The sequence below is a fragment of the Electrophorus electricus genome, chromosome 22 (assembly GCF_013358815.1).
Source record: "Electrophorus electricus isolate fEleEle1 chromosome 22, fEleEle1.pri, whole genome shotgun sequence".
Classification (NCBI taxonomy): Eukaryota; Metazoa; Chordata; class Actinopteri; order Gymnotiformes; family Gymnotidae; genus Electrophorus; species Electrophorus electricus.
Genome location: NC_049556.1, coordinates 7,216,191 through 7,237,981, shown reverse-complemented (window position 1 = coordinate 7,237,981; position 21,791 = coordinate 7,216,191). Strand labels below are relative to the sequence as shown.

Sequence of the window (21,791 nt, the reverse complement as noted above, 5' to 3'; positions counted from 1 at the left end):
CGTCACATTACTGTCCTCGCTGAAGTCATGAAAAAGAGACACAAGAGACAGTCCATAGCACTTCTTATATGAAATCTATATATACACCCATTTCAATACATAAAACATGACTCTCTTCTCAAGCACTGGGAGAGAGTGAGCATGTTCCAGGAGGCAATCACCCATCTTGGTCAGCCGTTTGAAAAATCTTCATTGCAGTAGATCAAGGTCACTATCCATTGGGAGTCTTCTTGCGTGTGTGAGGCAGCCCCCTCATTCATGGGGCCCCATTCTCTAGATTCTCTAGATTTGTTTTGAGAGTATGAATCGTGTTTCCATCTTCATCCATTAGCTGGCAGCAGTTCACCTCCAGGCTCCCTCTTGAGGCACCTCTGAAATATTGATAAAAAAAAAAAAAAAAAAAGTCTTATTTTCAGAATCCAAAGGCTGAGGACCTAGTGGGGGTTGCACGGGGTAGTACTTTTAAAGCTCACATGCGACGGTTCTCCACATTGAGTGTCCTCTGTAACTCAAAAAGGAATATCCACTACACAAAATGCAAATGGCTGGTCCAGACTGGTAGGTTCTGTGTATATTTAACTAAGAGCACCTCTGCTTGTGAAATTTGGAGTGCCAACCAAATGTAGGCTTATAAAATATATAGTTTGAGTTTCTGCTAAACTCAGTGACAGATATAATTGACTCACAGAATTGATGTACTATACAAATGCCATATTAGAAATGAAGGCACATGATACAAAGAAAAGATTTCATGTGAGTTTCTTGTTTTTTATTGGAATTGAAATTAGGTTTAAACAAACTACAGTTCTGAAAAACACCTTTTATGTTTTTCCTTGGTGTTCTTTGATTACTTTAAGCTCAACCTCCTTTTATTATACTGATTCTTAAAAAAGATAATACTTTTATGATACATTTTAGACCATTAATCTACAGAATGACTTCACAGCATTTCAGGTCATCTCTCATTGCATTTGGAAGATTTTCCTAATGAAAAACAGAGCCCTGTAAAATTGCCATATGTACTCACTATGATTAGACTATGCCTGTGTCAGAATATCAGGTACTTACAATAACTTTTTAATAGATCGTTTGTAATACCATAAGGCTTAGAAGAAAGTAGCCTTCTGCCAAATGATTTGACTAAAGATCCCACTGAGCGGAGGATCTTTTCTGAATAACAGATACTGCATAGGTTCCCACAAGGCAGAGAAGGCCACTTTAAACCATAATAATAAATGTTCCAGTAATGTATTTAGAAATTGTGGTATATAATTCCTGAATCATACAAATACATGGTACATGTACTGTAGCTTTAAGTCTGCATAGAATAAATCACTCAAAGCTGATAAACGCTTCCATTTCTGTTGTGCTTTTTGCAGTGTATGAGCCGGACGAAGACGTTGGTGTCCCTGAACCAGTGGCAGAGGAGGAGGGAGAGAACGACATGGGGACGGAAGAAGACGGCTCAGAAAAGACCAGCCCCAAAATTCCAGAGGACAAGGAAATGGACAACAAAAGCAGCTACAGCTTCCAGAACTCTCCTGTCAGTGTCTTGTCCAACCAGGAGGTAGAGCTAGAGTCCCGTCTCAGCGATGGCAGCGACAGACTATCTGACTTCAAGACGTCCTCCCCACCAGAGAGCCAGAGGGACAACGAGAGCCACGGTTCAAAACCGAAAGATGACATGTACGGTAGTTTGGAGAAAATGAGGGCTGCTTATGCCAGCTTCCTGTCAGAGTCGTACTGGACAAACGTTGGACTAGACTTGAAGGTCGGTAACAGTGGCAGCAAGACGAAATGCGACAGCACCAATGGAAGCACCAAAGGCGAGTTTGACTGGCACCAGGACGCCCTGTCCAAGACCCTGCAGCAGACTCTGTCCCCAAAACCTGCGTCAAAGCCCAATCTGTTCAGCTCGGTCCATCTGTACAGACAGAGCAGCAAGGCGTGCGGTGCTGTCTTCACAGGGGCCAGTCGCTTCCGCTGCAAAGACTGTAGCGCGGCCTATGACACCTTGGTAGAGCTGACGGTGCATATGAACAAGAGCGGCCACTACCAGGACGACAACCACAGCAAACAAGGAATCGCCTCCACTTCGTCATCAAAGAGTAGGAAAAGGAACCTGCAAGACATGGAGGGCAAGGAAGATGCCCAGAAAGTGCTGAAGTGCATGTTCTGTGGCCATTCATTTGACTCTCTCCAAGACCTAAGTGTCCACATGATTAAAACGAAGCATTACCAGAAAGTGCCTTTAAAAGAACCAATTCCAGTAATCACTCCAAAATTAGTTCCACCAGTAAAGAAACGTGTGTTCGAAGCCACAAGGCCTTGTTCTCCTGACTCCACCACTGGCGCTACAGGCTATAGTGAGGCTCAAAAGTCAGCTGGCCTTGCAAATACTCCAAACAACCGATATGGCTATCAAAATGGTGCTAGCTACACATGGCAGTTTGAAACGTGCAAATCTCAGATTCTGAAGTGCATGGAATGTGGAAGCTCACATGATACTCTTCAGCAGCTTACCACTCATATGATGGTCACTGGTCACTTTATCAAGGTGACAAATTCAGCCTCCAAGAAGGGTAAACAGTTAACTCTAGATCCTTTAGCCATAGAGAAGATGCAGGTGCTAGCAGAACCCACCACTAACGACTCTGAGGGAGACAAGGCCTCGCCAAAAAGCACTGCATCTGGAGAATCAGAAAAGGTTCTCCAGAAAGAAAAGAAACCTGACCAAACTGAAGAAGAGAGAGGCAAGAATGATCAGCAAGATGGCACAGATCAAAAGCCTACTGATGCTGGCTTTAAGTATCCATATCTACGAGAAGAGGACCTGGAGCAAGGAGCCAGTGGAGGAGGTGACATACTGAAGTCTTTGGCTAATACAGTGGCCACAGCGATCAACAAGGCTCAAACAGGGACACCTAGCTGGAGTGCGTATCCTAGCATCCATGCAGCTTACCAGCTCTCAGGCGTGATCAAGAACGCTTCTTTATCAGCATCTCCTCCCATCCAGATTAAGCAAAGTCTCAACCACAAGCTAAGGCCCATTGCCCCCAAGGGGAAGTTTTATCAGGGACTTCGAGGACTCGAGAGTTTCCAGGGACATCACAATCCGGACATTAAAAAGGAGAGGAGTAGTGCATCGGATGGCAAAGAGAGTCAGAGCAGTAAGTTTGATCTGGCAGAGAATGATGACAGTGATTGTCAGGACGATTCCTCTTCCTCTTCAAAGCTGGATGCAGACTGTGTAAGTGAAGGAAATGACACGATCAAAGAGAAGTTGAGCCCAGCTTTTTCTGACGGAGCCAACCCATCACCAAGCCCTCCTGCCAGCAACGGGCACAGCAGCTCCTCAGAGATTGTCAGTGAATCCCAGGAAGTCCTTAGCATAAACCCTCTAAGTGCACTACAGTCTGTACTAAACAATCATTTGGGGAAAGCAAATAAGCCAAGACAAGAGAGGGATCCACCTCATCGCACCCAGTCCATATTTTCTGAGCTGAGCCAAGGTGTAGAGAAACCAGTCTCTGTTCTAACGTCCTCTGCTGTCATCAGGGCCAGCAACTTCATGTTCACAAATAATGACCAGCCAATAGACTTGACAAAAAACAAACACAGAAAACTGAATTCCTCTCTGTCATTACAGTCCTCCACCCCGATGCCGCAGAAACATGCACTGTCTGACATTGCTGACATGGTAAAGGTTCTGCCCAAAGCCACGACACCAAAGCCCTCGATGCCATCGAGAGTGCCTGCAATGAAACTGGAGTCAGATGTGAGGCGTTTTGAAGACGTGTCCAGTGAGGTGTACTCAGTCCACAAGCGTAAAGGTAGGCAGTCGAACTGGAACCCTCAGCACCTGCTTATCCTTCAAGCCCAGTTTGCTTCAAGTCTTTTTCAGACCTCTGAAGGCAAGTATCTTCTCTCTGATCTTGGTCCTCAGGAACGGATGCACATCTCCAAGTTTACTGGACTCTCTATGACCACCATTAGCCACTGGCTAGCCAACGTTAAATACCAACTTAGGAAAACAGGTGGGACCAAATTTTTGAAGAACATGGACACTGGCCACCCAGTCTTCTACTGCAATGACTGTGCGTCCCAGTTCAGAACGCCATCCGCTTTCATCTCACATCTTGAATCTCATCTCGGTTTCCAGATCAAAGACATGAGCAAACTGCCAATTGAACATCAGACAAAAGTAACGGAGCCCGAACTGACAAAGGTTTTCAGTGTCAGACCGACAGAGGCCCTGGTGACCGAAGAAGACATTGACTCAAAATTCAAATGCAAACTCTGCAGTCGGACATTTGCCAGCAACCATGCGGTTAAACTCCATTTGAGTAAAACTCACAGCAAATCCCCAGAGAATCATTCACAGTTTGTTGAAATGGACAAAGAGTAGCTTGGTTAATTTTTACTACCTGTAGTTTTGTTGTTGTTAAATAACTGTAATGCTCTGCTTTTACAAAACACGGGTCTTTTTTTCATAATGTTTCAAGTAGCATTACGTAGTATGCTTATAAATTTTAAATGAATCAAGTTTCATTATATTAAAGAAGAAAATGGTCACACTGGCTGAATTAGAAGGAAGTGTAAGTAAATACATTTTTTAAATATGCTAAAATTAATACATTGACATAAGTCTTTGCACCCTGTTCAAATGCATCACCAGTAATTAAATGTATTACTGCTTGAAACATAATTGCTGTTTGCATGCAATAGCTCTGGCTATGACTACTATTTATTTGTATGATATGGCAAGTTTTAATTGTATTACTTTTAACAACAAATTGATTGATGCATTAACTGTAATTTTCAGCTCCAATGACACACCTGAACGGACATGCAAATGTTCAGACAGGTAGCCAAACACATCAAAACATTTACCGAAATGTACAGTACATTGCTCTGTAAAATGTTTGTGTTGCAATGATAGAACAGAAAAGCACTTTAATAAATGTTTAATCAACAGTTTAGGCTCAGATTCAGTGTGTGAGCTAACAGATTTAGATAGGTTTGACATAAAAATGTCTCACATCAATGTATATATAGCATTGCAGAAAAAAAAGTGTCTCAGAAGGAGCATAGTGAGACAAAGAAAATACTGCACCTTTTATACCAGTACAAATAAAACATTAACATTTTTTCTATCTGTCTGGCTGTGGTTTTTAGAAGTACCGCAACAATGTTACAAGGTCATTTTCAAATTAAATATATTATTCCCATTTTTGTAGCTGCTCGCAGAAGACATACAGTGCAGTCTGGAAGATAGACAGGGATGCAGTTTAGTTGTTTTGGTTCTGTTCTCCAGCACATTTGACATTAAACAATGGTTTTGGGCCAAATTGCAGAATGTAAGCTTTAATTTAGGGGTAATAACATGTATACAGGGAAATCCATATAGGAATCGCAACCCTTTTTTCTACTTGGTCCTTCCATTTCAGGGCACTATAACTTGGAGCCTTATCAGAGAAGACCCTATAGCTGCAAATGACTATAGGTCACACAGTTCAGGCAGTAATTGATTGCAAAGTATTTGGCACCATGTACTAAACATGACAATTTTATTTGTTACTTTGTACAGTGGTGTGTTCAAACTGATACAACTGTGTGTAAAAGGGCAGAGATTGCTATATCGATTACATAGTATTAATGTAAAATCCTCATTTTAACCTCTGATCTCCTAGTCATTGTTTCATTTCAGTTCATATACAGTGTGCTGGAATGGAGTCAAACCACCCCAAGTTAAGCCTTTGTCCAGTTACTTACAGACTGTAGTTTGTCCACATTTATTTCATTCTTTCATGTTCTTTCATTTTTTCTTCTTTCTTTCTTTTTCATTTTTCATTTTTTAAATTAATATCTATCACAAAGTTAGCTCCATTTTTGCATATGCTATGAACCCTAGCTATATCATAACAATTAAATACATCACCCTCATCCTCTCATGTTCCAGAGCTATTAAAGAACAATTACCACCCAAATTCATAAACATCTTATGCTTTTTTTTTCCAGCAATCAGGTCCTCAATTACTACTCCCGATCACATCCACTTAATAACTGGCAAACGACATTTGATGGGAAATCGAGAGGAAAGCACCTAGATACTGTGGTGATTCCAGCATTCTGACACCAACCTGCAATCCATTGTTGGAAATGAGCAGGCAATCACAGTTGTTCATCACATGACTCCTAATGCAGTTATGGTGTTCAGCAATAATTCCACCTTGCATTTATAATTGCAGGCGTAGATCCCACACCTCACTGCACAGATTAAAGCCATTAATTATTTAGTGCCTTCCCACACTGATTGTTCCACAGTTCCCTCCGTCGAGCCTTTATACTTTGGAATATCAACTTCTTTCAAATAGAGGCCAGGGGATGATTTAAGATATGGTTGAATAATATGACAAAATGAACACGATATTCCAGCCATTTCTGTTTCTTAATTAAAATCGAGAGTCTCTGAAGTGTCTCGTCAAATGGAAGATTGCTGTGACTGCAGTAAGTCACAGTCGAGTCATTTGGCCTCTGCAGTTAATGGTGAAATTTGAAAGGACCATGCTAGTGGATGGGCACGTGTAGCAAGAGGGTGTTCTAAATGGGTTTTGAGGTACCAGCTCTGTGTCAGGGATTCACATTAGGCCGCAAAAAGAAAATCTTCTCATCAGTGTAATCAGGGCTAGGAAATTAGCTGTTTCTAATATTAATTCAAGCCGATAATTCAAAGTCATTCGAGATTTATTGCCACATTAAAGGCGAGCTTGAATCGGATACACAATCATGAGTTAACCCAACACTTAATTAATTGTGTCTTGTACATTTACACGGGACTTGAAAAACAAAACAGCAGGCTAAAGGAACAGCAACAAATAAATATATAAATAAAAGTGCTGATTCTGCCTTGGATACTAGCACCATTGGTATGTTATTGTCCTAACAAATAAACCCATTTTATTAGTCTTGGTATTTCTCCGAACAATTTGAGTTGAAGCACACATGAATCTGCCTCTTCGGTGTTTATGATTTTAATAGAAAGATTTTATTGCAAACGGATCCATGCAGAGGGAGATTATTTTCAAATACTTAATCCAGCAAATGTGCTGCACCTTTCTTCCCCATGCCCCTGTGTATCAGCATGTCAGCCTGCCACCTGAAAAGTGTCAGTCCTCCACCTAATTAAGTCACAGTGCTGGGAAGGGCTGTGTGCATCTAGGCACTCATTTCAAGCCATACCGAAATAAAACATTTAGCTGCACTAACTGGACTGAAAATACACTCAAATTTATGGGGGGGGGGGGGGGGGGGGGGTGTCAGGAAGCAGTTAAGTGTCACATGTCAAATGAGCAGTAAAATAATAGGGAGAACCCAGAGAGGGCTGTATGAACCCGAATGATTTTATTAGGACATTTCTATAGCTTTTACATATTCTCTGAGACAGATGCAAAATTGGTCATATTGTTTAACCTCAGCTGTCAATTATCCCGATCGTTTCTCCCTTCACACAAACTAAATGTGCTCTCATCATATGTAGGCCACAGACTATTTTCTTGCGTGTTATGGATATAAGTTTACAGACCTCACCGTTGCAAATGATTTTCCGTTTCCTTTCGGGCACGTTGTGAGCTCTAAGCGTCTAGAAGCTGCCCACCCCCTGAAGGAGAGCGAAAACACGGTCAGTGTGCTGGAAGCGTTTCAGACATGTGGGCTGGCCGAGGAGAAGATGTGGGGATCGCTGCAGGCCTGCCAGATGGCCTGCACTTGAGCTTTGGGTCGGCGAACTCTGCCTGTGTTTACAGGGTGAGGGGAAGGGCTGAAATCTGCTGGAGTCGTGGCTGATTCATGTCACAGTGAGTGACAGATAACCCAGGGGCTGCCGGCCTGACAGCAAGGACTATTACAGCCCCACACAACCCCAACATCCCCCCGGTCTGCCCCTGCTGGCTGTGCAGAGCCAGCAGATGACAGAAGGAGTGGGCATGGCGTGTACCACATATATACACACGCGCGTGCACATTCTTTTTTTCTTTTTTTTTTTGATGCTGTATTGTGTACACAGCCCCTGGACAGAACTGTCAAAATAGATTGAGATATTCAACCTCTGTTGGCCATGGGCGTCTTCCCATTCCAAAGCAGATACTTTTGATGCTTATGGTCTAAACACCGTTTATGTCCTTGTCTTACATGCTTATAAAATGATTTGACTGTGACTGTTTAACGTTAAATATTTAATTGTAAAATGCAGCTTTTGGATTAACAATTTAAAATAAATAAAATAAATAAAATATAAATGTACATACATGCCATCAGAAGGATTATTCAGATAATAGGAAGTAATATGGAAACAGCTGATATTGCCATTCTGGGCTGGCTCCACATCACAGCGAGTACTGGGCAGAGAGTGTCTGCTGGTCTGGGACTGTCTGTGGCAAAAGGCGGTGTTCCTGGCTGTGTGTGTGTGTGTGTGTGTGTGTGTGTGTGTGTGTGTGCTCTGCAGGCCAGGAACAGCTGCAGCAGAGCAGGGAAGCAGCCACGATCATGCCGACGACGTCTGAGGGGCCGGCCAGGAGATTAGGGCCCAATGAAACAGTGTGATTTGTAGCTCTCATATTTGGAGGATGTCAGCATCAATCGGTGGTAGCAGCGTGCCCCGGGGCGAGGCACTCTGACACATCTGAACGACGCACTGATGAACTGCTGGTAATGGAGGGTGTGTAAACCCCCCGCCCCCCACCATTTCAAGGCAAGACAGACAGTAAATGTCCATACACAGTGCCGTTAAGGTGTGTATATTCAAGATGCCTAACCTACCTTGGCCAAAGGCAAACACTAGGTTTTCTGCATCACACATTGTAGTGATTATAGGCATAACATTGTTACTTCAAAGGCACTAGCTGTTGCAGTACCAAAACACAGCCTGCAGGTTGCAGTGATTCCCGGCTGGAGCTTTTTACAATTGCAAACCCTATATAACTTGTGCAGTGGAAAGGCCTGTTAATTGTTGCATTAGAGAAATAAGCAGAAATATACATTTTGGCATCATAAATCTAACTGAACCTTTAAACAATGCAATAGGTATCAGATAATAAGACATTACTAAACAGAATGTCATGATCACCAGTGCATCATGTTGATGTTGCAGTGAAAGATCTGATATACTGATATACCAAGAGAGACAAAGATAAGAGATACGCTTTTTTTAATCCCCAGATGGGAAATTCAGGTGCTACCTCAGTACAACATTTACATATGCTAAAAATATAGTAAAGTATAAGATAGTACAGTGTAATGTAATAGTATAAAATGAGATAAAGTAGTCGTAGTACAACAGTATACAGCACAGAACAGAAGTACAGCATTAGTTGGTGCTCTTGAAATAATAACTAGAGTCTAACAAAGATGGAAAAGTGTAAACAAAGTTCGGAGTTTTCATTTTAGCTCTTTCAACTGTTCACTCATGACATTCCTCCCCCTCAGATCATGTTCTTTGCTCTCTGTTCTCAGCCATTTCCATTCCTCATCTCACTCCACAGTTCTCCACCCTAGACAAGCCTGCACTGAGTCTGGCCTTTAGACCAGGGGGAGATGTAGGCATTGCGTAGGAGTGGTCCTCACAGAACGAAGGATGAAAAATGTTTTCAGTAATGTTTCACATCACTCACAGCTCTTGGGTTCATAGCTAGCACAATGTACTGCCCCGCATATTTAATCTCATCACCCCACAATCCCCCTGCCAGCACTGGGTTTGAGTGTTAAAAGATGCGTATTCAACACCAGCATGCTTCAGTGCATGTCTGAGAAGAGGAGCAGAGCGTGAAAATGACCAGGGCTATGAAGCTCACAGCTGTTTGGGGGCAAAGCTAGTACAAATGCTCAACATTTTGGCTTGGAAAATAATTAGTTGTTTGCAAAATAATTATTTCATGAAACTAAACAGGTGTGGAAATGGGAAAAGTGTGGGAAAAGGGTGTTAGGTATTTCTGTTTATATATAAATAAGGGTCAAACTGGAGGGTATAGTGGGAAAATAAGTGAGCCCACAGGTTGTCCAATCAGCGCTTTACAGTCCGCCAACGTTTCCCAATCTAAATAATGAACCTTATGCTCGTTTTATACTTAACTGACATAACCAAAGTTTTTTAGACTGGTTTTAGAAAGGTTTTAGATGCCTGAGAGTTCTGAGACTGCAGACGTGTTTGAAAGTGCTCTTCCTGGAACTGTTGTTTCTGCTCTGGGCCTTTTGCGCCCCAAAGCTCACTGGACTATGCGTGCTTTCTGATCGTATCGTTTGAAAGCACCCTGAGCTGTGTGACGCTCTGCTAAAGCCTTTGCAGTGCTCTTCTGCAGGTAAAAAAGGAAGCGAAGACGCTGCTCAGCATTGAGTGTGTCTTTTCAGGCCCAGTCCAGCAACAGACATAGAAATGAACCATAATGAATATTTAATGCTAACCATTACATGTTGAGCTCGCCAAGACAGTGAAATGGGAAGCGGCCAGAGGGAAATAGCAACTGCCCTGAAAATTATGACAGCGTCTGTTAGTTTAAGATACTCAGCATGACGGAGGGCTGTTACTAAGCAGTTGAGCAGAGCGGGGCCACTATGAGATTTCTTCGATTTGAAACTTTTATGAAGGATTGAGGTGAATTTTAGATTGACACTTATGCCAGCTGTGTTTCTCAGACAAAACTTTTGTAGGTTAAGTGGGGAAATCTATTTTTAAAAAATGACAATTTGGCGCGTGTGTGTTGCTTCCAAAAACAGGGACTAATACAGCTGAAATTGTCATAAGACTGACTACATCTTTCCCAATCTAAAATCAAACAGGTGATGGAAAGAAAACAACAACAATGCAAAATGTAATTCAACAAACTGAGAATGCTCTGCTATGCACATCCTTTAGGCCCACCTGTCTGACTCCAAGACACTTCACAGCTCGACTGACACTCGAGAGCTGCACCTGACGTTTGAGCCGTCACTGTTTTCGGTTAGTCTGTGATGATGCAGAGAGCACGTTCTCAACAAAAACACAAAGACAGGTATAGAGATGGGGAAAGCTTCGAGTGTATTCAAGAAGGCAAATTTGGATGCACATTCGCCCCATTACAGCAGAAAGAACAGCAGGCGAGCGCAAGCAAGAAATGCACACTTATCATTATTTGATAACATGTTTAATGACAGATTGACGGAGGATTTGCAAATGCGGATTGTTAATTTTGCTGTGTTTGGTTCTCTGTTCTGTCCATGTGATCCAAGCATGCTTAGGTGCATAATTTGATTTTGCAGTGGAGGTACTGGTATGTTAAAAAAAAAAAAGAAGCTCCACTTTGAGTGAATGTAGCCGTTCTGATGCTTTGATCTCAGACTATGAATAATAGGAATTAAGGCATGGAGGCAGCTTAAAATGCTTTAAACAATTTTGCAGATGGACAGAATGTATGTGATGTTATTGGCAAGATGTTTCTTCTGACCAGTGAATAATCTGTGATGTCTAATGTCCCCTCTAATAACTTATGGTACCTATTTACACGGTTCAGTATATTACGTGTGTATTTATTTTGGCTAACTTGACATGTGCATTTTATCGAAACTTGTAGCCTCAATTCTTTGCCTTTACTTCCTACTTCAAAGAACAGTAAGTGGCGTACTTGGCCCTACAGAGTAAAAGCACCAGAGAAACACTCAGCCTCTTTTCAGCTCAGGGCTCTGATTGGTGCAGATGAGGGTTAGACAGAGAAAGGCTATAATTAAGGCAGACATGTTAGATATTATATTAACTGTATTAATATGAAAACACCTGAACTGAATAAGCATGAACCTTCAAATAAATTGCTAAATTCCTATTTGACAGTCACGTTTGCAGAGCTTGTGAATGTATGTGTTTTTTGAAAAAAATAAAATAAAATAATAATAATAATAATAATGATGATGATGATGATGATGTTTGATTATTAAAATAAAGCAAAGCAGCAAGCTAAAGCTATGCCTTATATCAGGCAAATGTACCAAAATTGTGTAGTTGGTCACTGTTAGATAAAAAACTGATGCTGAAAAAAAAAATCAATATTATTTAAAGACAAAGATTCTAGGTCAGTACAAGGACTCTAACCAAACTAGAGCAAAAATGTCATTACAAAGAATCTGTGTATAAATCATTCATCACATGGTCAGTAAGTTCAACCCCAGGCCACAGAACACATTTCGATTACAAACACAGGCTTTCATTTCTTGCTTTTGATTGTCTGTTTCCTGCAGACTTCTGAGTAGATTATTCCACAACTGTATGTTCCCCAAGAACTACTATAGTTCTAGTCATTAAACCTTGCGTATTTCCTACAATAATTTTATGGATTATTGTAGTATGCCGTGTTCACGTAATGGCTTCATTTTCCGAGTGCATTGCAAGACATGAATCTTTCTGAGACACAAACAAAGGAAGACATCAAAGGGTGGGGGTGTTTATAGAATTATTGCCAGAGGAAAGAAAGGTGCTAATCTGGCAGTCTGCAGAGCTATAGATCCTCTCATATCTACTGTAAACTCTTGTACACTGAACCACAGATTTTGCACTACTTAGCTAGATCGCTGTGGCTCAATAAGGCCGAGATTTTACAGAGAAGCCATGGGCTTTTATACAGAAGGGGCTAAGCAAGGTATCTTTTAACCTGTTATGTGCAAAGATGATGAACAAAAACTGTGAAGTATGGCCAAATTCATCAGTCTGTGTGTTTAATTACATATTTGTCTGTTCGCTGCTGCTTCTCCCTTTGTATTCTATATGTTTTCTTCTTATGGATTTGTATGAGAAGCATTGGATATGCAGAATTTGAACTGCCAAGGGAGCAATAAGTCAGAATTATCAGCGTCGTCCAAAATGTGATTTGAAAAAAAGAGCTTTTGGTAGGTATCTCCAGCACAATTGGCAGGTGTCTCCAGCACTAAAGCATCCTCTATTAAACCGAAGTGTACTGAGAAGCACTTTCATTATGGTTTAATGAAGGTTTTTTAGAAGTTTTTTAGAAGACTGAGCTGGTGTGTAAGTCATCCACAGCAGTACACTATTTGTGTTCATCCCTCTCTCTCTCTCTCTCTCTATCTGTTCTCAGTTTTGATGGCTGAAACATTTCCCTTATCTCTGTGGCTTCATTCACCTGTGTCTATACAGGCAACAAAGTCCATTCCAGTGATAGGACACTTACACCTTCTTTACTTTAGGCTAGCAGTGTATTGTTCATCTATTGTGGAATCAGCAGACTGTCAATATAATTAAATCCACTCCTATTCTCATGAATGCATTTGTTACTGAATGAAATGCCATATGATGTCCATTACGAATTGGTAATAGCCAGAGAGGGTGAACTTCACCTATTCTATGGTTGACTATGGCAGCAAGCCACTGTCTGAAATCCATATGTGCAGATCAACATTGGTTTTGCCTCTCTACACGAAACTACGAAGCCATATTTGTTACACTATTGACTAAAGTCCATCTAACTCGGTTTATGATCAAAATAAATGCATATTGCAGCCCATGGCAGCATACTTGTGAATTCACCCCAGTGCTGAAGCCAAAGACAATATCAGCCTTGAAGCTGTGGGGACTTTCAGCTGGCAGATGAAGGCGTGGGGGGAGAAAGGCATTTGAAGTCCTAAAGGCTTCCACTAATACAAAAAGTCTAATCAGACCAGCAATCCCTGATGTTAATGAAGGTGTCACACATTGCACAAAGAAAGTTGTGCCTGGCAATCTTCCATTTTTCGGCTGCCTACACCAGTGACATTTCATCTCACATTCAAAGAGCGCCTGGGCCCTTAATGAAATGCATAATTAACATATTCTAATTGTGCTGAGCACTGTGATGGTTTTGACAGAGCTCACTTTCCATGTCTAATTCAATGCTAATTTAATCTGTTCTTTTCCCGCCGACATGACCTTTCTTGATTGAGTTTCACCGCGAAAAATTTTCTGATGGATTGATTTATCAACCTCTCCGAATGCAACAAAAGCGTCGGCTCGAGACAGCAAAGGAGAGGAGAACGAGAGGGGAGGAGGAACAAGCAGAAGAAAGAGCAACGCAGAGCGGAGAAACCATCAAAGGAATAAAGTCGAGCAGCGAAGGAGCGCGTTCCTGATGTTTTACTGTGCCGTTAACCCCTCGCACATGCCCTCAACTTCTCTTCGTGCAGTCGGAAAGGCAAATTTACCAGCCATTTAATCTCATCGGCATGAGTGTCGGTGAGGGGGTGCAGTCTCTTTACCTCTGACATGTGGATTAGTGAGCATGGCCAGGAGAGAGCGAGCAACTGCAGGGAATCCAGCCAGAGAAGGATGAGGCAAAGCCCCTTCTGACCATAAATCCCGTTTCGCTGTGAATATTCTGTTCGGCTCTGGAACACTTGCACAGACGCTGATCACTGCCTGAGCTAACTCATGGCCAGCCAGGGGCTCTATGTGTCCATAAGACTGAACAGTGAATTACTCAAGGGATTGCAGGATTAATAGTGGAATTCTGGTCCATGGTAGTGGAATACTGCTATTAATATTTTTTAATTTTAAACATGAATGTTTTGCCATGTTCAGCTAATTTGTCTGAAACTTACGAAAAGTCACAAGATGGCATTCAGGTTGTATGTAGTCACATGTTAAGTCAAGAGTCAAGAGGCTTTTTATTGTCATTCCAACTATATACAATATACAGAACTGAAATAAGTGAAACGTTCCACCAGACCATGATGCAACACAAACGTGCAAACACTAACTATGAAATAAAAGATCATGATAACATATACGGCAACACTGACCACTACCGAGTAAAGTGGGTGGATGTGCAAAGGATGTAACATACTGTGATATTTTAGTGCATAGCGGTGAGACAACAGTGAGTACAACAATGTAAGAATACAACATTTGTTAAATGGAATATGATATTTGTTAAATATTTGTTGTCAGTTTCTGGGAGTTGAGGAGTCTGACAGCATGGAGACAGAAACTGTTGCACAGCCTGGGTGTGAGGGCCCTGAGTTCGTCGCTGCGTCTTCTCAGACGGCAGGAGAAAGAAGAATTTGTGTGTGGGGTGTGAGGGCTCATCCACAGTGCTGGTGGAAGCAGCATGTGGTGTAAATGTAAATGATGCAGGCGAGAGGCCCCAGTGATCTTCTCAGCTGTCCTCACTATTCCCTGCAGGGTCTTGCAGTCCGAGATAGAGCAATTCCCAAACCAGGCAGTGATTTGGCTGCTCAGGATGCTCTCTACTGCCCCCTGTAGAACATGGTGTGGATGCTCTCCACTGCCCCCTGTAAAACACTGTGAGGATGCTCTATACTGCCCCCTGTAGAACATGGTGTGGATGCTCTCCACTGCCCCCTGTAAAACACTGTGAGGATGCTCTATACTGCCCCCTGTAGAACATGGTGTGGATGCTCTCCACTGCCCCCTGTAAAACACTGTGAGGATGCTCTATACTGCCCCCTGTAGAACATGGTGGGGGGGGGGGGGGTGCTCAGTATGGTGATACTGGAGATGCTGCTCCTAATATGGACTAATCGATGTCTCCCAGTCAGGTGAAGGATGATGGTGGTGAAGGCATCATCTGTTGAACAGTTGGGGATGATTCGTGACCTGTAGGGAATCCAGGGATGGGGCACCTTCATCTTGATGTGCCTCATGACGGAGGACTTCACGATGATGTGACAGGATGGTTATCGTTGAGGCGGGACAACGAAGACGTCTTCAGCACAGGGACAAATGATTGTGGCACATAGGGATGACGGTGCTGCTCAGAGATATGTTGTAGATGTATGTAACAACGTCCGCTAGCTGATCTGTACTTCCTCTGAGCACTCAGCCAGAATGTTGTCTGGTCCAGAAGCCTTCCGTGGTTAACCCTGTGCTTTCCTCACATCAGCCACGGATAGCCACTGCATCTGATCACGGTGAGGAGGGATGGTCTTTTTCGTGTGACGTTCTGCGCTTCAAACCGTGCATAAAAATCATTCAGCATGCCTGGAAGGTAGGCATTACTGTTACAGGCAGGTGATGTGGTCCTGTACTTGGTGAGGTCACATGCAGGTGATGATGTCCTGAATGCCCTGCCACATGCACTGTGTATCATGGGAGTCCTGGAAGTGTACCTTCTCTAAGTATAACTACTGGACACTGTACTCAAGCTGTAGCAGGTTATTGTGATCACTCTTGAAGATGTGTTGTGGTTTCCAACTATGTATATCCAACCATTAAAAGTTCTGGAAATGAGGGGCTGTTATTTTGCTTCTGAAACATGCCCACAAACACACACACACACACACACACACACACACACAGAGACAGACTCTCTCTCTCTCCCTATTGCTTTCTCTCCCTGTCTCACAATAGCAGGATCTCTTCTACCCACTTACTTTTTACATACTTCTACATTTCACTAACAAATATCACCTTTACCACTGCCAGGAGAGCTGACATCTGCACACAATAGTGCATAAAGCAGGAAAAGCACAAGGTTTAGCTTTGCATCTAATTCCCCTCACCTGCCTTTCTGCTTACTGCTACACTTAGTATGTGGGTTATAGCTTGAGTGAGGTTGGGGAGTTGCGTCAAAACTGCAGCTGTCTGTCATCAATGGAGACCCGGATTATACACCCACACACACACACACACACACACACACACACACACACACACACACACACATAGCTGTAATTGAACACCATTGCCCTCCCTCATTTACATTTCCCCCTTCTGCCAGCGTTTGATTGGCACCTGTACATGAAATGCCACAGCAGTTAAAAGTATGTTGCGAGCTGGCACTAACGATCCAGCGGCTCCAGGGAGACCTGCCATATTGTAATTTGGTTATCAGGCATGAAGGAAATAATTCCAAGTGCCAGGAAATGTGAGGCAGAATAAATGCTTCATCGCTGCACGTTGCCCAGGGTGACAGTTCTTATTTAATGTACAAGAGCGTCCTGTTGTTGGTAGGATTTAGGAAAAGGATTTGGGGGGGTGGGGGGGTGGAGAGGTGGAAGCAAAGGTGGCACTATAGGGGAATTTCTTTTATTTCTCTGTATGGACGGATTGAACGAGAAAGGGGAAAATATCGGAAAGCCGGTGCACGGCAGAACGATATTTTAGCAGACAGGCTTTAGCGGACAGGTTTTTCAGTCCTGAAAACTCACTCTATTGCTAAACATTGGTTCTCATCCTCGCCAAAGCCACCATGGTATGGCTGAGATTGTGCTGAACTGCGAGGCGGCCTGGCAAAAAGGACTCAGTTGAGGCCGAGGGCAAGTGAGAGACATGGACTGCCGTGAGTGCTCTTGCGTCATGTGTCTGTTGTGCTGTGAAAGGTTGAGGTGTTTGGGGGGGCATGTTCTGTCGATCGCTCCTCTGTCTCTTAGGTGGATGGGGCTTGATTTGTTTTGATGCACTGTTTTTTTGCATGGGAAAGCAGACCCCTTGAGATGGAGCTGTCACTCTGCAAATGGAAGCCCCTAATGCTGGGAGCAGCCCTCCGGCAAAATGAAAACAAGTAAGTGGCATAGATAAGTCTTGCCAGCATGCTATTTTTCCAAGGAATCCGATGAGACTGAGGCAACACAAGCGCTGGATCTGATGGAGATTCAGCTGGCAGAAAAAGCAGATGGATGGATGGATGGATGGATGGATGAAGACTATTCAAAAAAGAGTTCACTAATCACGTATTCAGATGATGTCTGGGATTTAGCCACCCCCTGCCTCACACAATTAATATAATTATTAATGAATTCGAGGGTTAAGAGAGCAGCTCCAGCCAGGTTCCTTCAGGCGAGCTGATTGAAAGGCGCAAAGTCTGACATTCCCGGGCTGAGCACGGATCGTTTGTCCAGGGGGATAGGAGGCGCTCAGTTCCAAATGCCACGCGTGGGGGGCGTGCACAATGGTTCCTTTGCGGAGCTATTATCCCCGGTGTCAGCTGCTGGTGCCCTCCTGCTTGAAGAGGTCCCCTTGTCTGCAACCATGCCACTCGGCAACACATCATTAGCTAGTCTGTCAATTTCCCCCAACTTTATCAGAGCTGCTATAAATACAGCAGACAGCTCTACCATCCTGCACTTTCTCCATAGTAGACTTCATTTATGTGACAGTCTTCACAAGGCATTCTCTGACATATAGATGGGTAACATTAAATCCATACAAGAAGCTTCATCACAGTGTTACATGGCAGGTAACTTGCATGGCCAATGACAACACTGGATAAACACGACAGGGAGAATTACAAAAAGGCAGGTATAAACAGTTTGGCTATGGCACATAATGACAACCATTGATTTGGTATTAGAAGCAAGTATCTCAAGGTTTGGACTTAGAAGCAAGTATCTCGATGTGAGGGTAAAATTAACTTGGAGTAGTTTCAGCTTGACTCTTTTACAATGATGTAAGTATAAAATTGTGATCTCACTAAGAATTCATACAAATTACAACAGATGAAATTATGTTCCTGGATTCCTGTAGTTTTAAAAAAGTATGAAGGCAAAATCTAAGCTAACCCTACCCATATCCATTTGTAACTTTTCACACAAGTTGAGCTGTGAAAATTCTTACAAATCTGCAATCATGAGATCATGAATGCTTTAAATTAAACTCACTAAACCAAACTTAAGGTTCTACAGCCTTTGTAATTCATCCTGTAGACTAAGGTCTGCCATAAGAGAGTGTAGTGGAGATGGAGCATTTACATATAGCTCCACCAAAATCCTAAAGCAGTTCAATACATTTACAATACTCTCCATTAATTTAAATGCAATAACATGGATCTCATTAAAAAATAGGTGCTGCATAAACCTGACGTAGTTACAACTACGCGGTCAGCCCAAGAATGTTGGGGGGGGGGGGGGGGGGGGGGTTTGTTAACACTGTGTCACCATATCTATTGCTTGATCAGAGAAAACAATCCCTCCACTGCTTCAGGAAAAAAAAAACATAAAATCTCAGACTCAGGTTTGGTCCTGGATGACCTTGCTCCTGGAGCCCAACTGATTGGCAGTCTGTGGAAGATTGATCGATCTGAAGCCAGCCTCCTCAGAAGCTCAGCGTGCACTTCACGCTCCAGGCTCAAGTCTGTGGAGATGGTGTTACTGTGGTACACGGCGGCTGCCTGATCAAACAGAGCATGCGAAGTGCCCAAGTCGGGGCATCATTAGCAGCAGCTCTGGGGAGATTTGGGCCGGACACCAGCCGTGTGCTGTTGACGCCCTGGGAGATGTCCAACCAATGCGGCTGGTTCGCGATTCCCAACCCTCCCCCTCGGGGAAATAAAGGAAAGCTTCTTATTAACTCTCAGTCAAGAATGTACATTAGCTCACCTATAAAGAGCTGCAGAGAGCTTAAAAGATGTGCCTACTCCCTGTCAAGTGTCATGTTCTCCAATTGCTGGGATCCCAAAACATCCAGAGGCTTACTGCAGAGCAGGGAGAGACATTTACATTTACAATTCGTGGACAAAAAGAGAAGCATAAAGCAGTGAATTTTACAAAACATCTCAAAAGCCATCCACATGCCTCTAGTTTACGGTCACATATACTTTCTGTTTCAGAAGTGCTGGCAATGCATTCCAGAAGAAGAAGAAAAAAGCTGAATGACTTACTGTAAACGTAGAGTTTGGTTTTCTTATTTGGAGATCACTGTTAGATTTACAAGCAGTGCACGACAGCTTCTGGGTCTCACTCTTACAATGAGTCACTGTTTTTCCCTTTGGCATTGCACGATTAAATTATGTGGATTTCCTGCATTGGGTGAGGCACTGCAAGCACTTGGTTAGCCCCAAGAGAATTTAACCAGTAAACCATTGTTTTATGAGAAAAGTACACATTGCCACTGATAGTTTTCAGGACGTGAGACTATGTTTACATTCCTATATTCTCTGGAACTGTCAGTGACAAACTAAATCAGATGGTGTTATTTATGATTTTGGTAAAATTGTAAGCGTTCCATCTGGTTTAGTTAAACCACTTAAAGAAATAATTTTTAAAAAACTCTAAGAGCTGTGATTGGGTCTGTTACTGGGACAAATCCTATCTATATACGACTACATAATAACAAAGACTACACTCTAGCAGTGAAAATCAGTGCACTGGCTGCAGTTCTGTCTTCCAGGGACCTATGGAATTCAAAAAATCAGACCTGACACTTCTTGCAGGTATGGCACAGCAAAACTTCACATTTTGCTTTGACATCTTAGACAATTGGTGGTGGTGTGGGGGAGCACTCTCCACAACTTTGAAGTGCACATACTTCAATTGTATTTTTAAAGGTACAGTGGGGCGAACTCGCCTTCTGCAAACTGGGGCTAAATCAACATTTCAAAGTCTTTACAGGGTTCTCTACTTTCAAGGTGGATCAGAGAGTTGGTCGATTGGCATGGCTTCATTTACATGGTTCTGAAATGGGCTGCCACTTCATCGCCAAGAAAAAAAAAGGGACTGTATCAGATACTCTTTATAGGACGGAGAACAAGCCTTTCTTCTTTATCAAAAGAGGTTGTGAAGTCAAAGGCGATCATTACAGGTTACATGCATGTAAATAAATCAAACTTTGGGAAGTCTTCAGAGGCACAGCCAGTGGCACAGATGAGCCTACAGTCTTTTGAATTTGCACTTTTGCAAACATGAGATATAGAACCTAAATTTTAGACAGACAGGAGGAAAGAAAGAAAGAAAAGTTTGAGTGACTCCTTGAGAGAGCAGGAACTGTGTGGACCTGTCAGTTGATTAGTCCTCTTGATTAGCATTTATAAGAAGCCCTGGTGCTCTTTTATTTGCATTCCCATTTAGCCATGATTTTGTGGAGGGTGCTCCATGATTAAACTTGTCACTGGGCCTGACTGACAGGGTCAAATCTTCAGATTCCATTCCCCTAAATGAGAGAGAGAGAGAGAGAGAGAGAGAGAGAGAGAGAGAGAGAGAGAGAGAGAGAGAGAGAGAGAGAGAGAGGGAGAGAGAGAGAGAGAGAGAGAGGGAGAGAGAGAGAGAGAGAGAGAGAGAGAGAGGGAAAGAAGGAGGGAAGAAATGTGCCAGCTCTTCTTTGCACTCCTGCCAAGCTTTATGCGGATTCTCTTTCTCCTCTTAACCCTTCCCCTTTCTCTATCTCTCTTTCTCTTTCTCTTCCTCTCTGAGTCTTGTCATCTCACATAGGTCAGGAATGTTTTAATTTTAAGGATAGACTCCACCTGTCAAGGGAGGCGGGATGAATGTACTTCAGGAGATGAAATGTGAAGGATGTAAAACAATAAAAAAATGGGAAGGAGGTGACCAAAGACAAAAAGAACTCACTTTACTGGACAGATTTAATTACTCTAATAGAGATTAAAGCAGGCAGTTCGCTGGGGTGTGAAATTAACCCTTGATTACTGATGAATCTTCAAATGGAGGCAGAAAAACAACCCCCTTTTTTTCCAACGATAATAGTTTTTTTGGAGAGGAGATCACATTTCCCTTCCACATCAATGTGCCTTTGCCAGGATTGGCTGGTGCTGGGTGACTATGTTATTTACCATGGTGAAAATGCTAACTGAGAAAGACACGACATTATGTGAAATACAGTGCAGCCGTTGCGTCAGAGATCACTAACCTTTCAGAGCGCCTGGGCTCTCTCCCCTGAGGACGAGCTCTGGAAAAAAACAACAATTAAAAATGGAGACTTGAGATAATCCAGCTTCTCATGGTTTGACTGACATGCAGCAGATAGAATTGGAGATGCAATTCCCTTTTTTTTGTTGCAGATCCAATGTAATTCCAGCTTGCCTCCCTACAAGTAA

General features: G+C 42.7%; 1 protein-coding gene across 2 annotated transcripts in view; it reads left to right on the top strand.

Moving 5' to 3' along the window:
- Nucleotides 1-5,156, top strand: part of LOC113576320 (teashirt homolog 2) — a 40,909-nt gene extending 35,753 nt beyond the window's left edge. For both annotated transcript variants that reach the window (XM_027008318.2, XM_027008319.2), the window contains exon 2: nucleotides 1,380-5,156. In XM_027008318.2, the coding sequence (XP_026864119.1) occupies nucleotides 1,380-4,408 (3,029 nt within the window). In that variant the 3' untranslated portion in view covers nucleotides 4,409-5,156. The remainder of the gene's footprint in view (nucleotides 1-1,379) is intronic.
- Nucleotides 5,157-21,791: the final 16,635 nt, after the last annotated feature.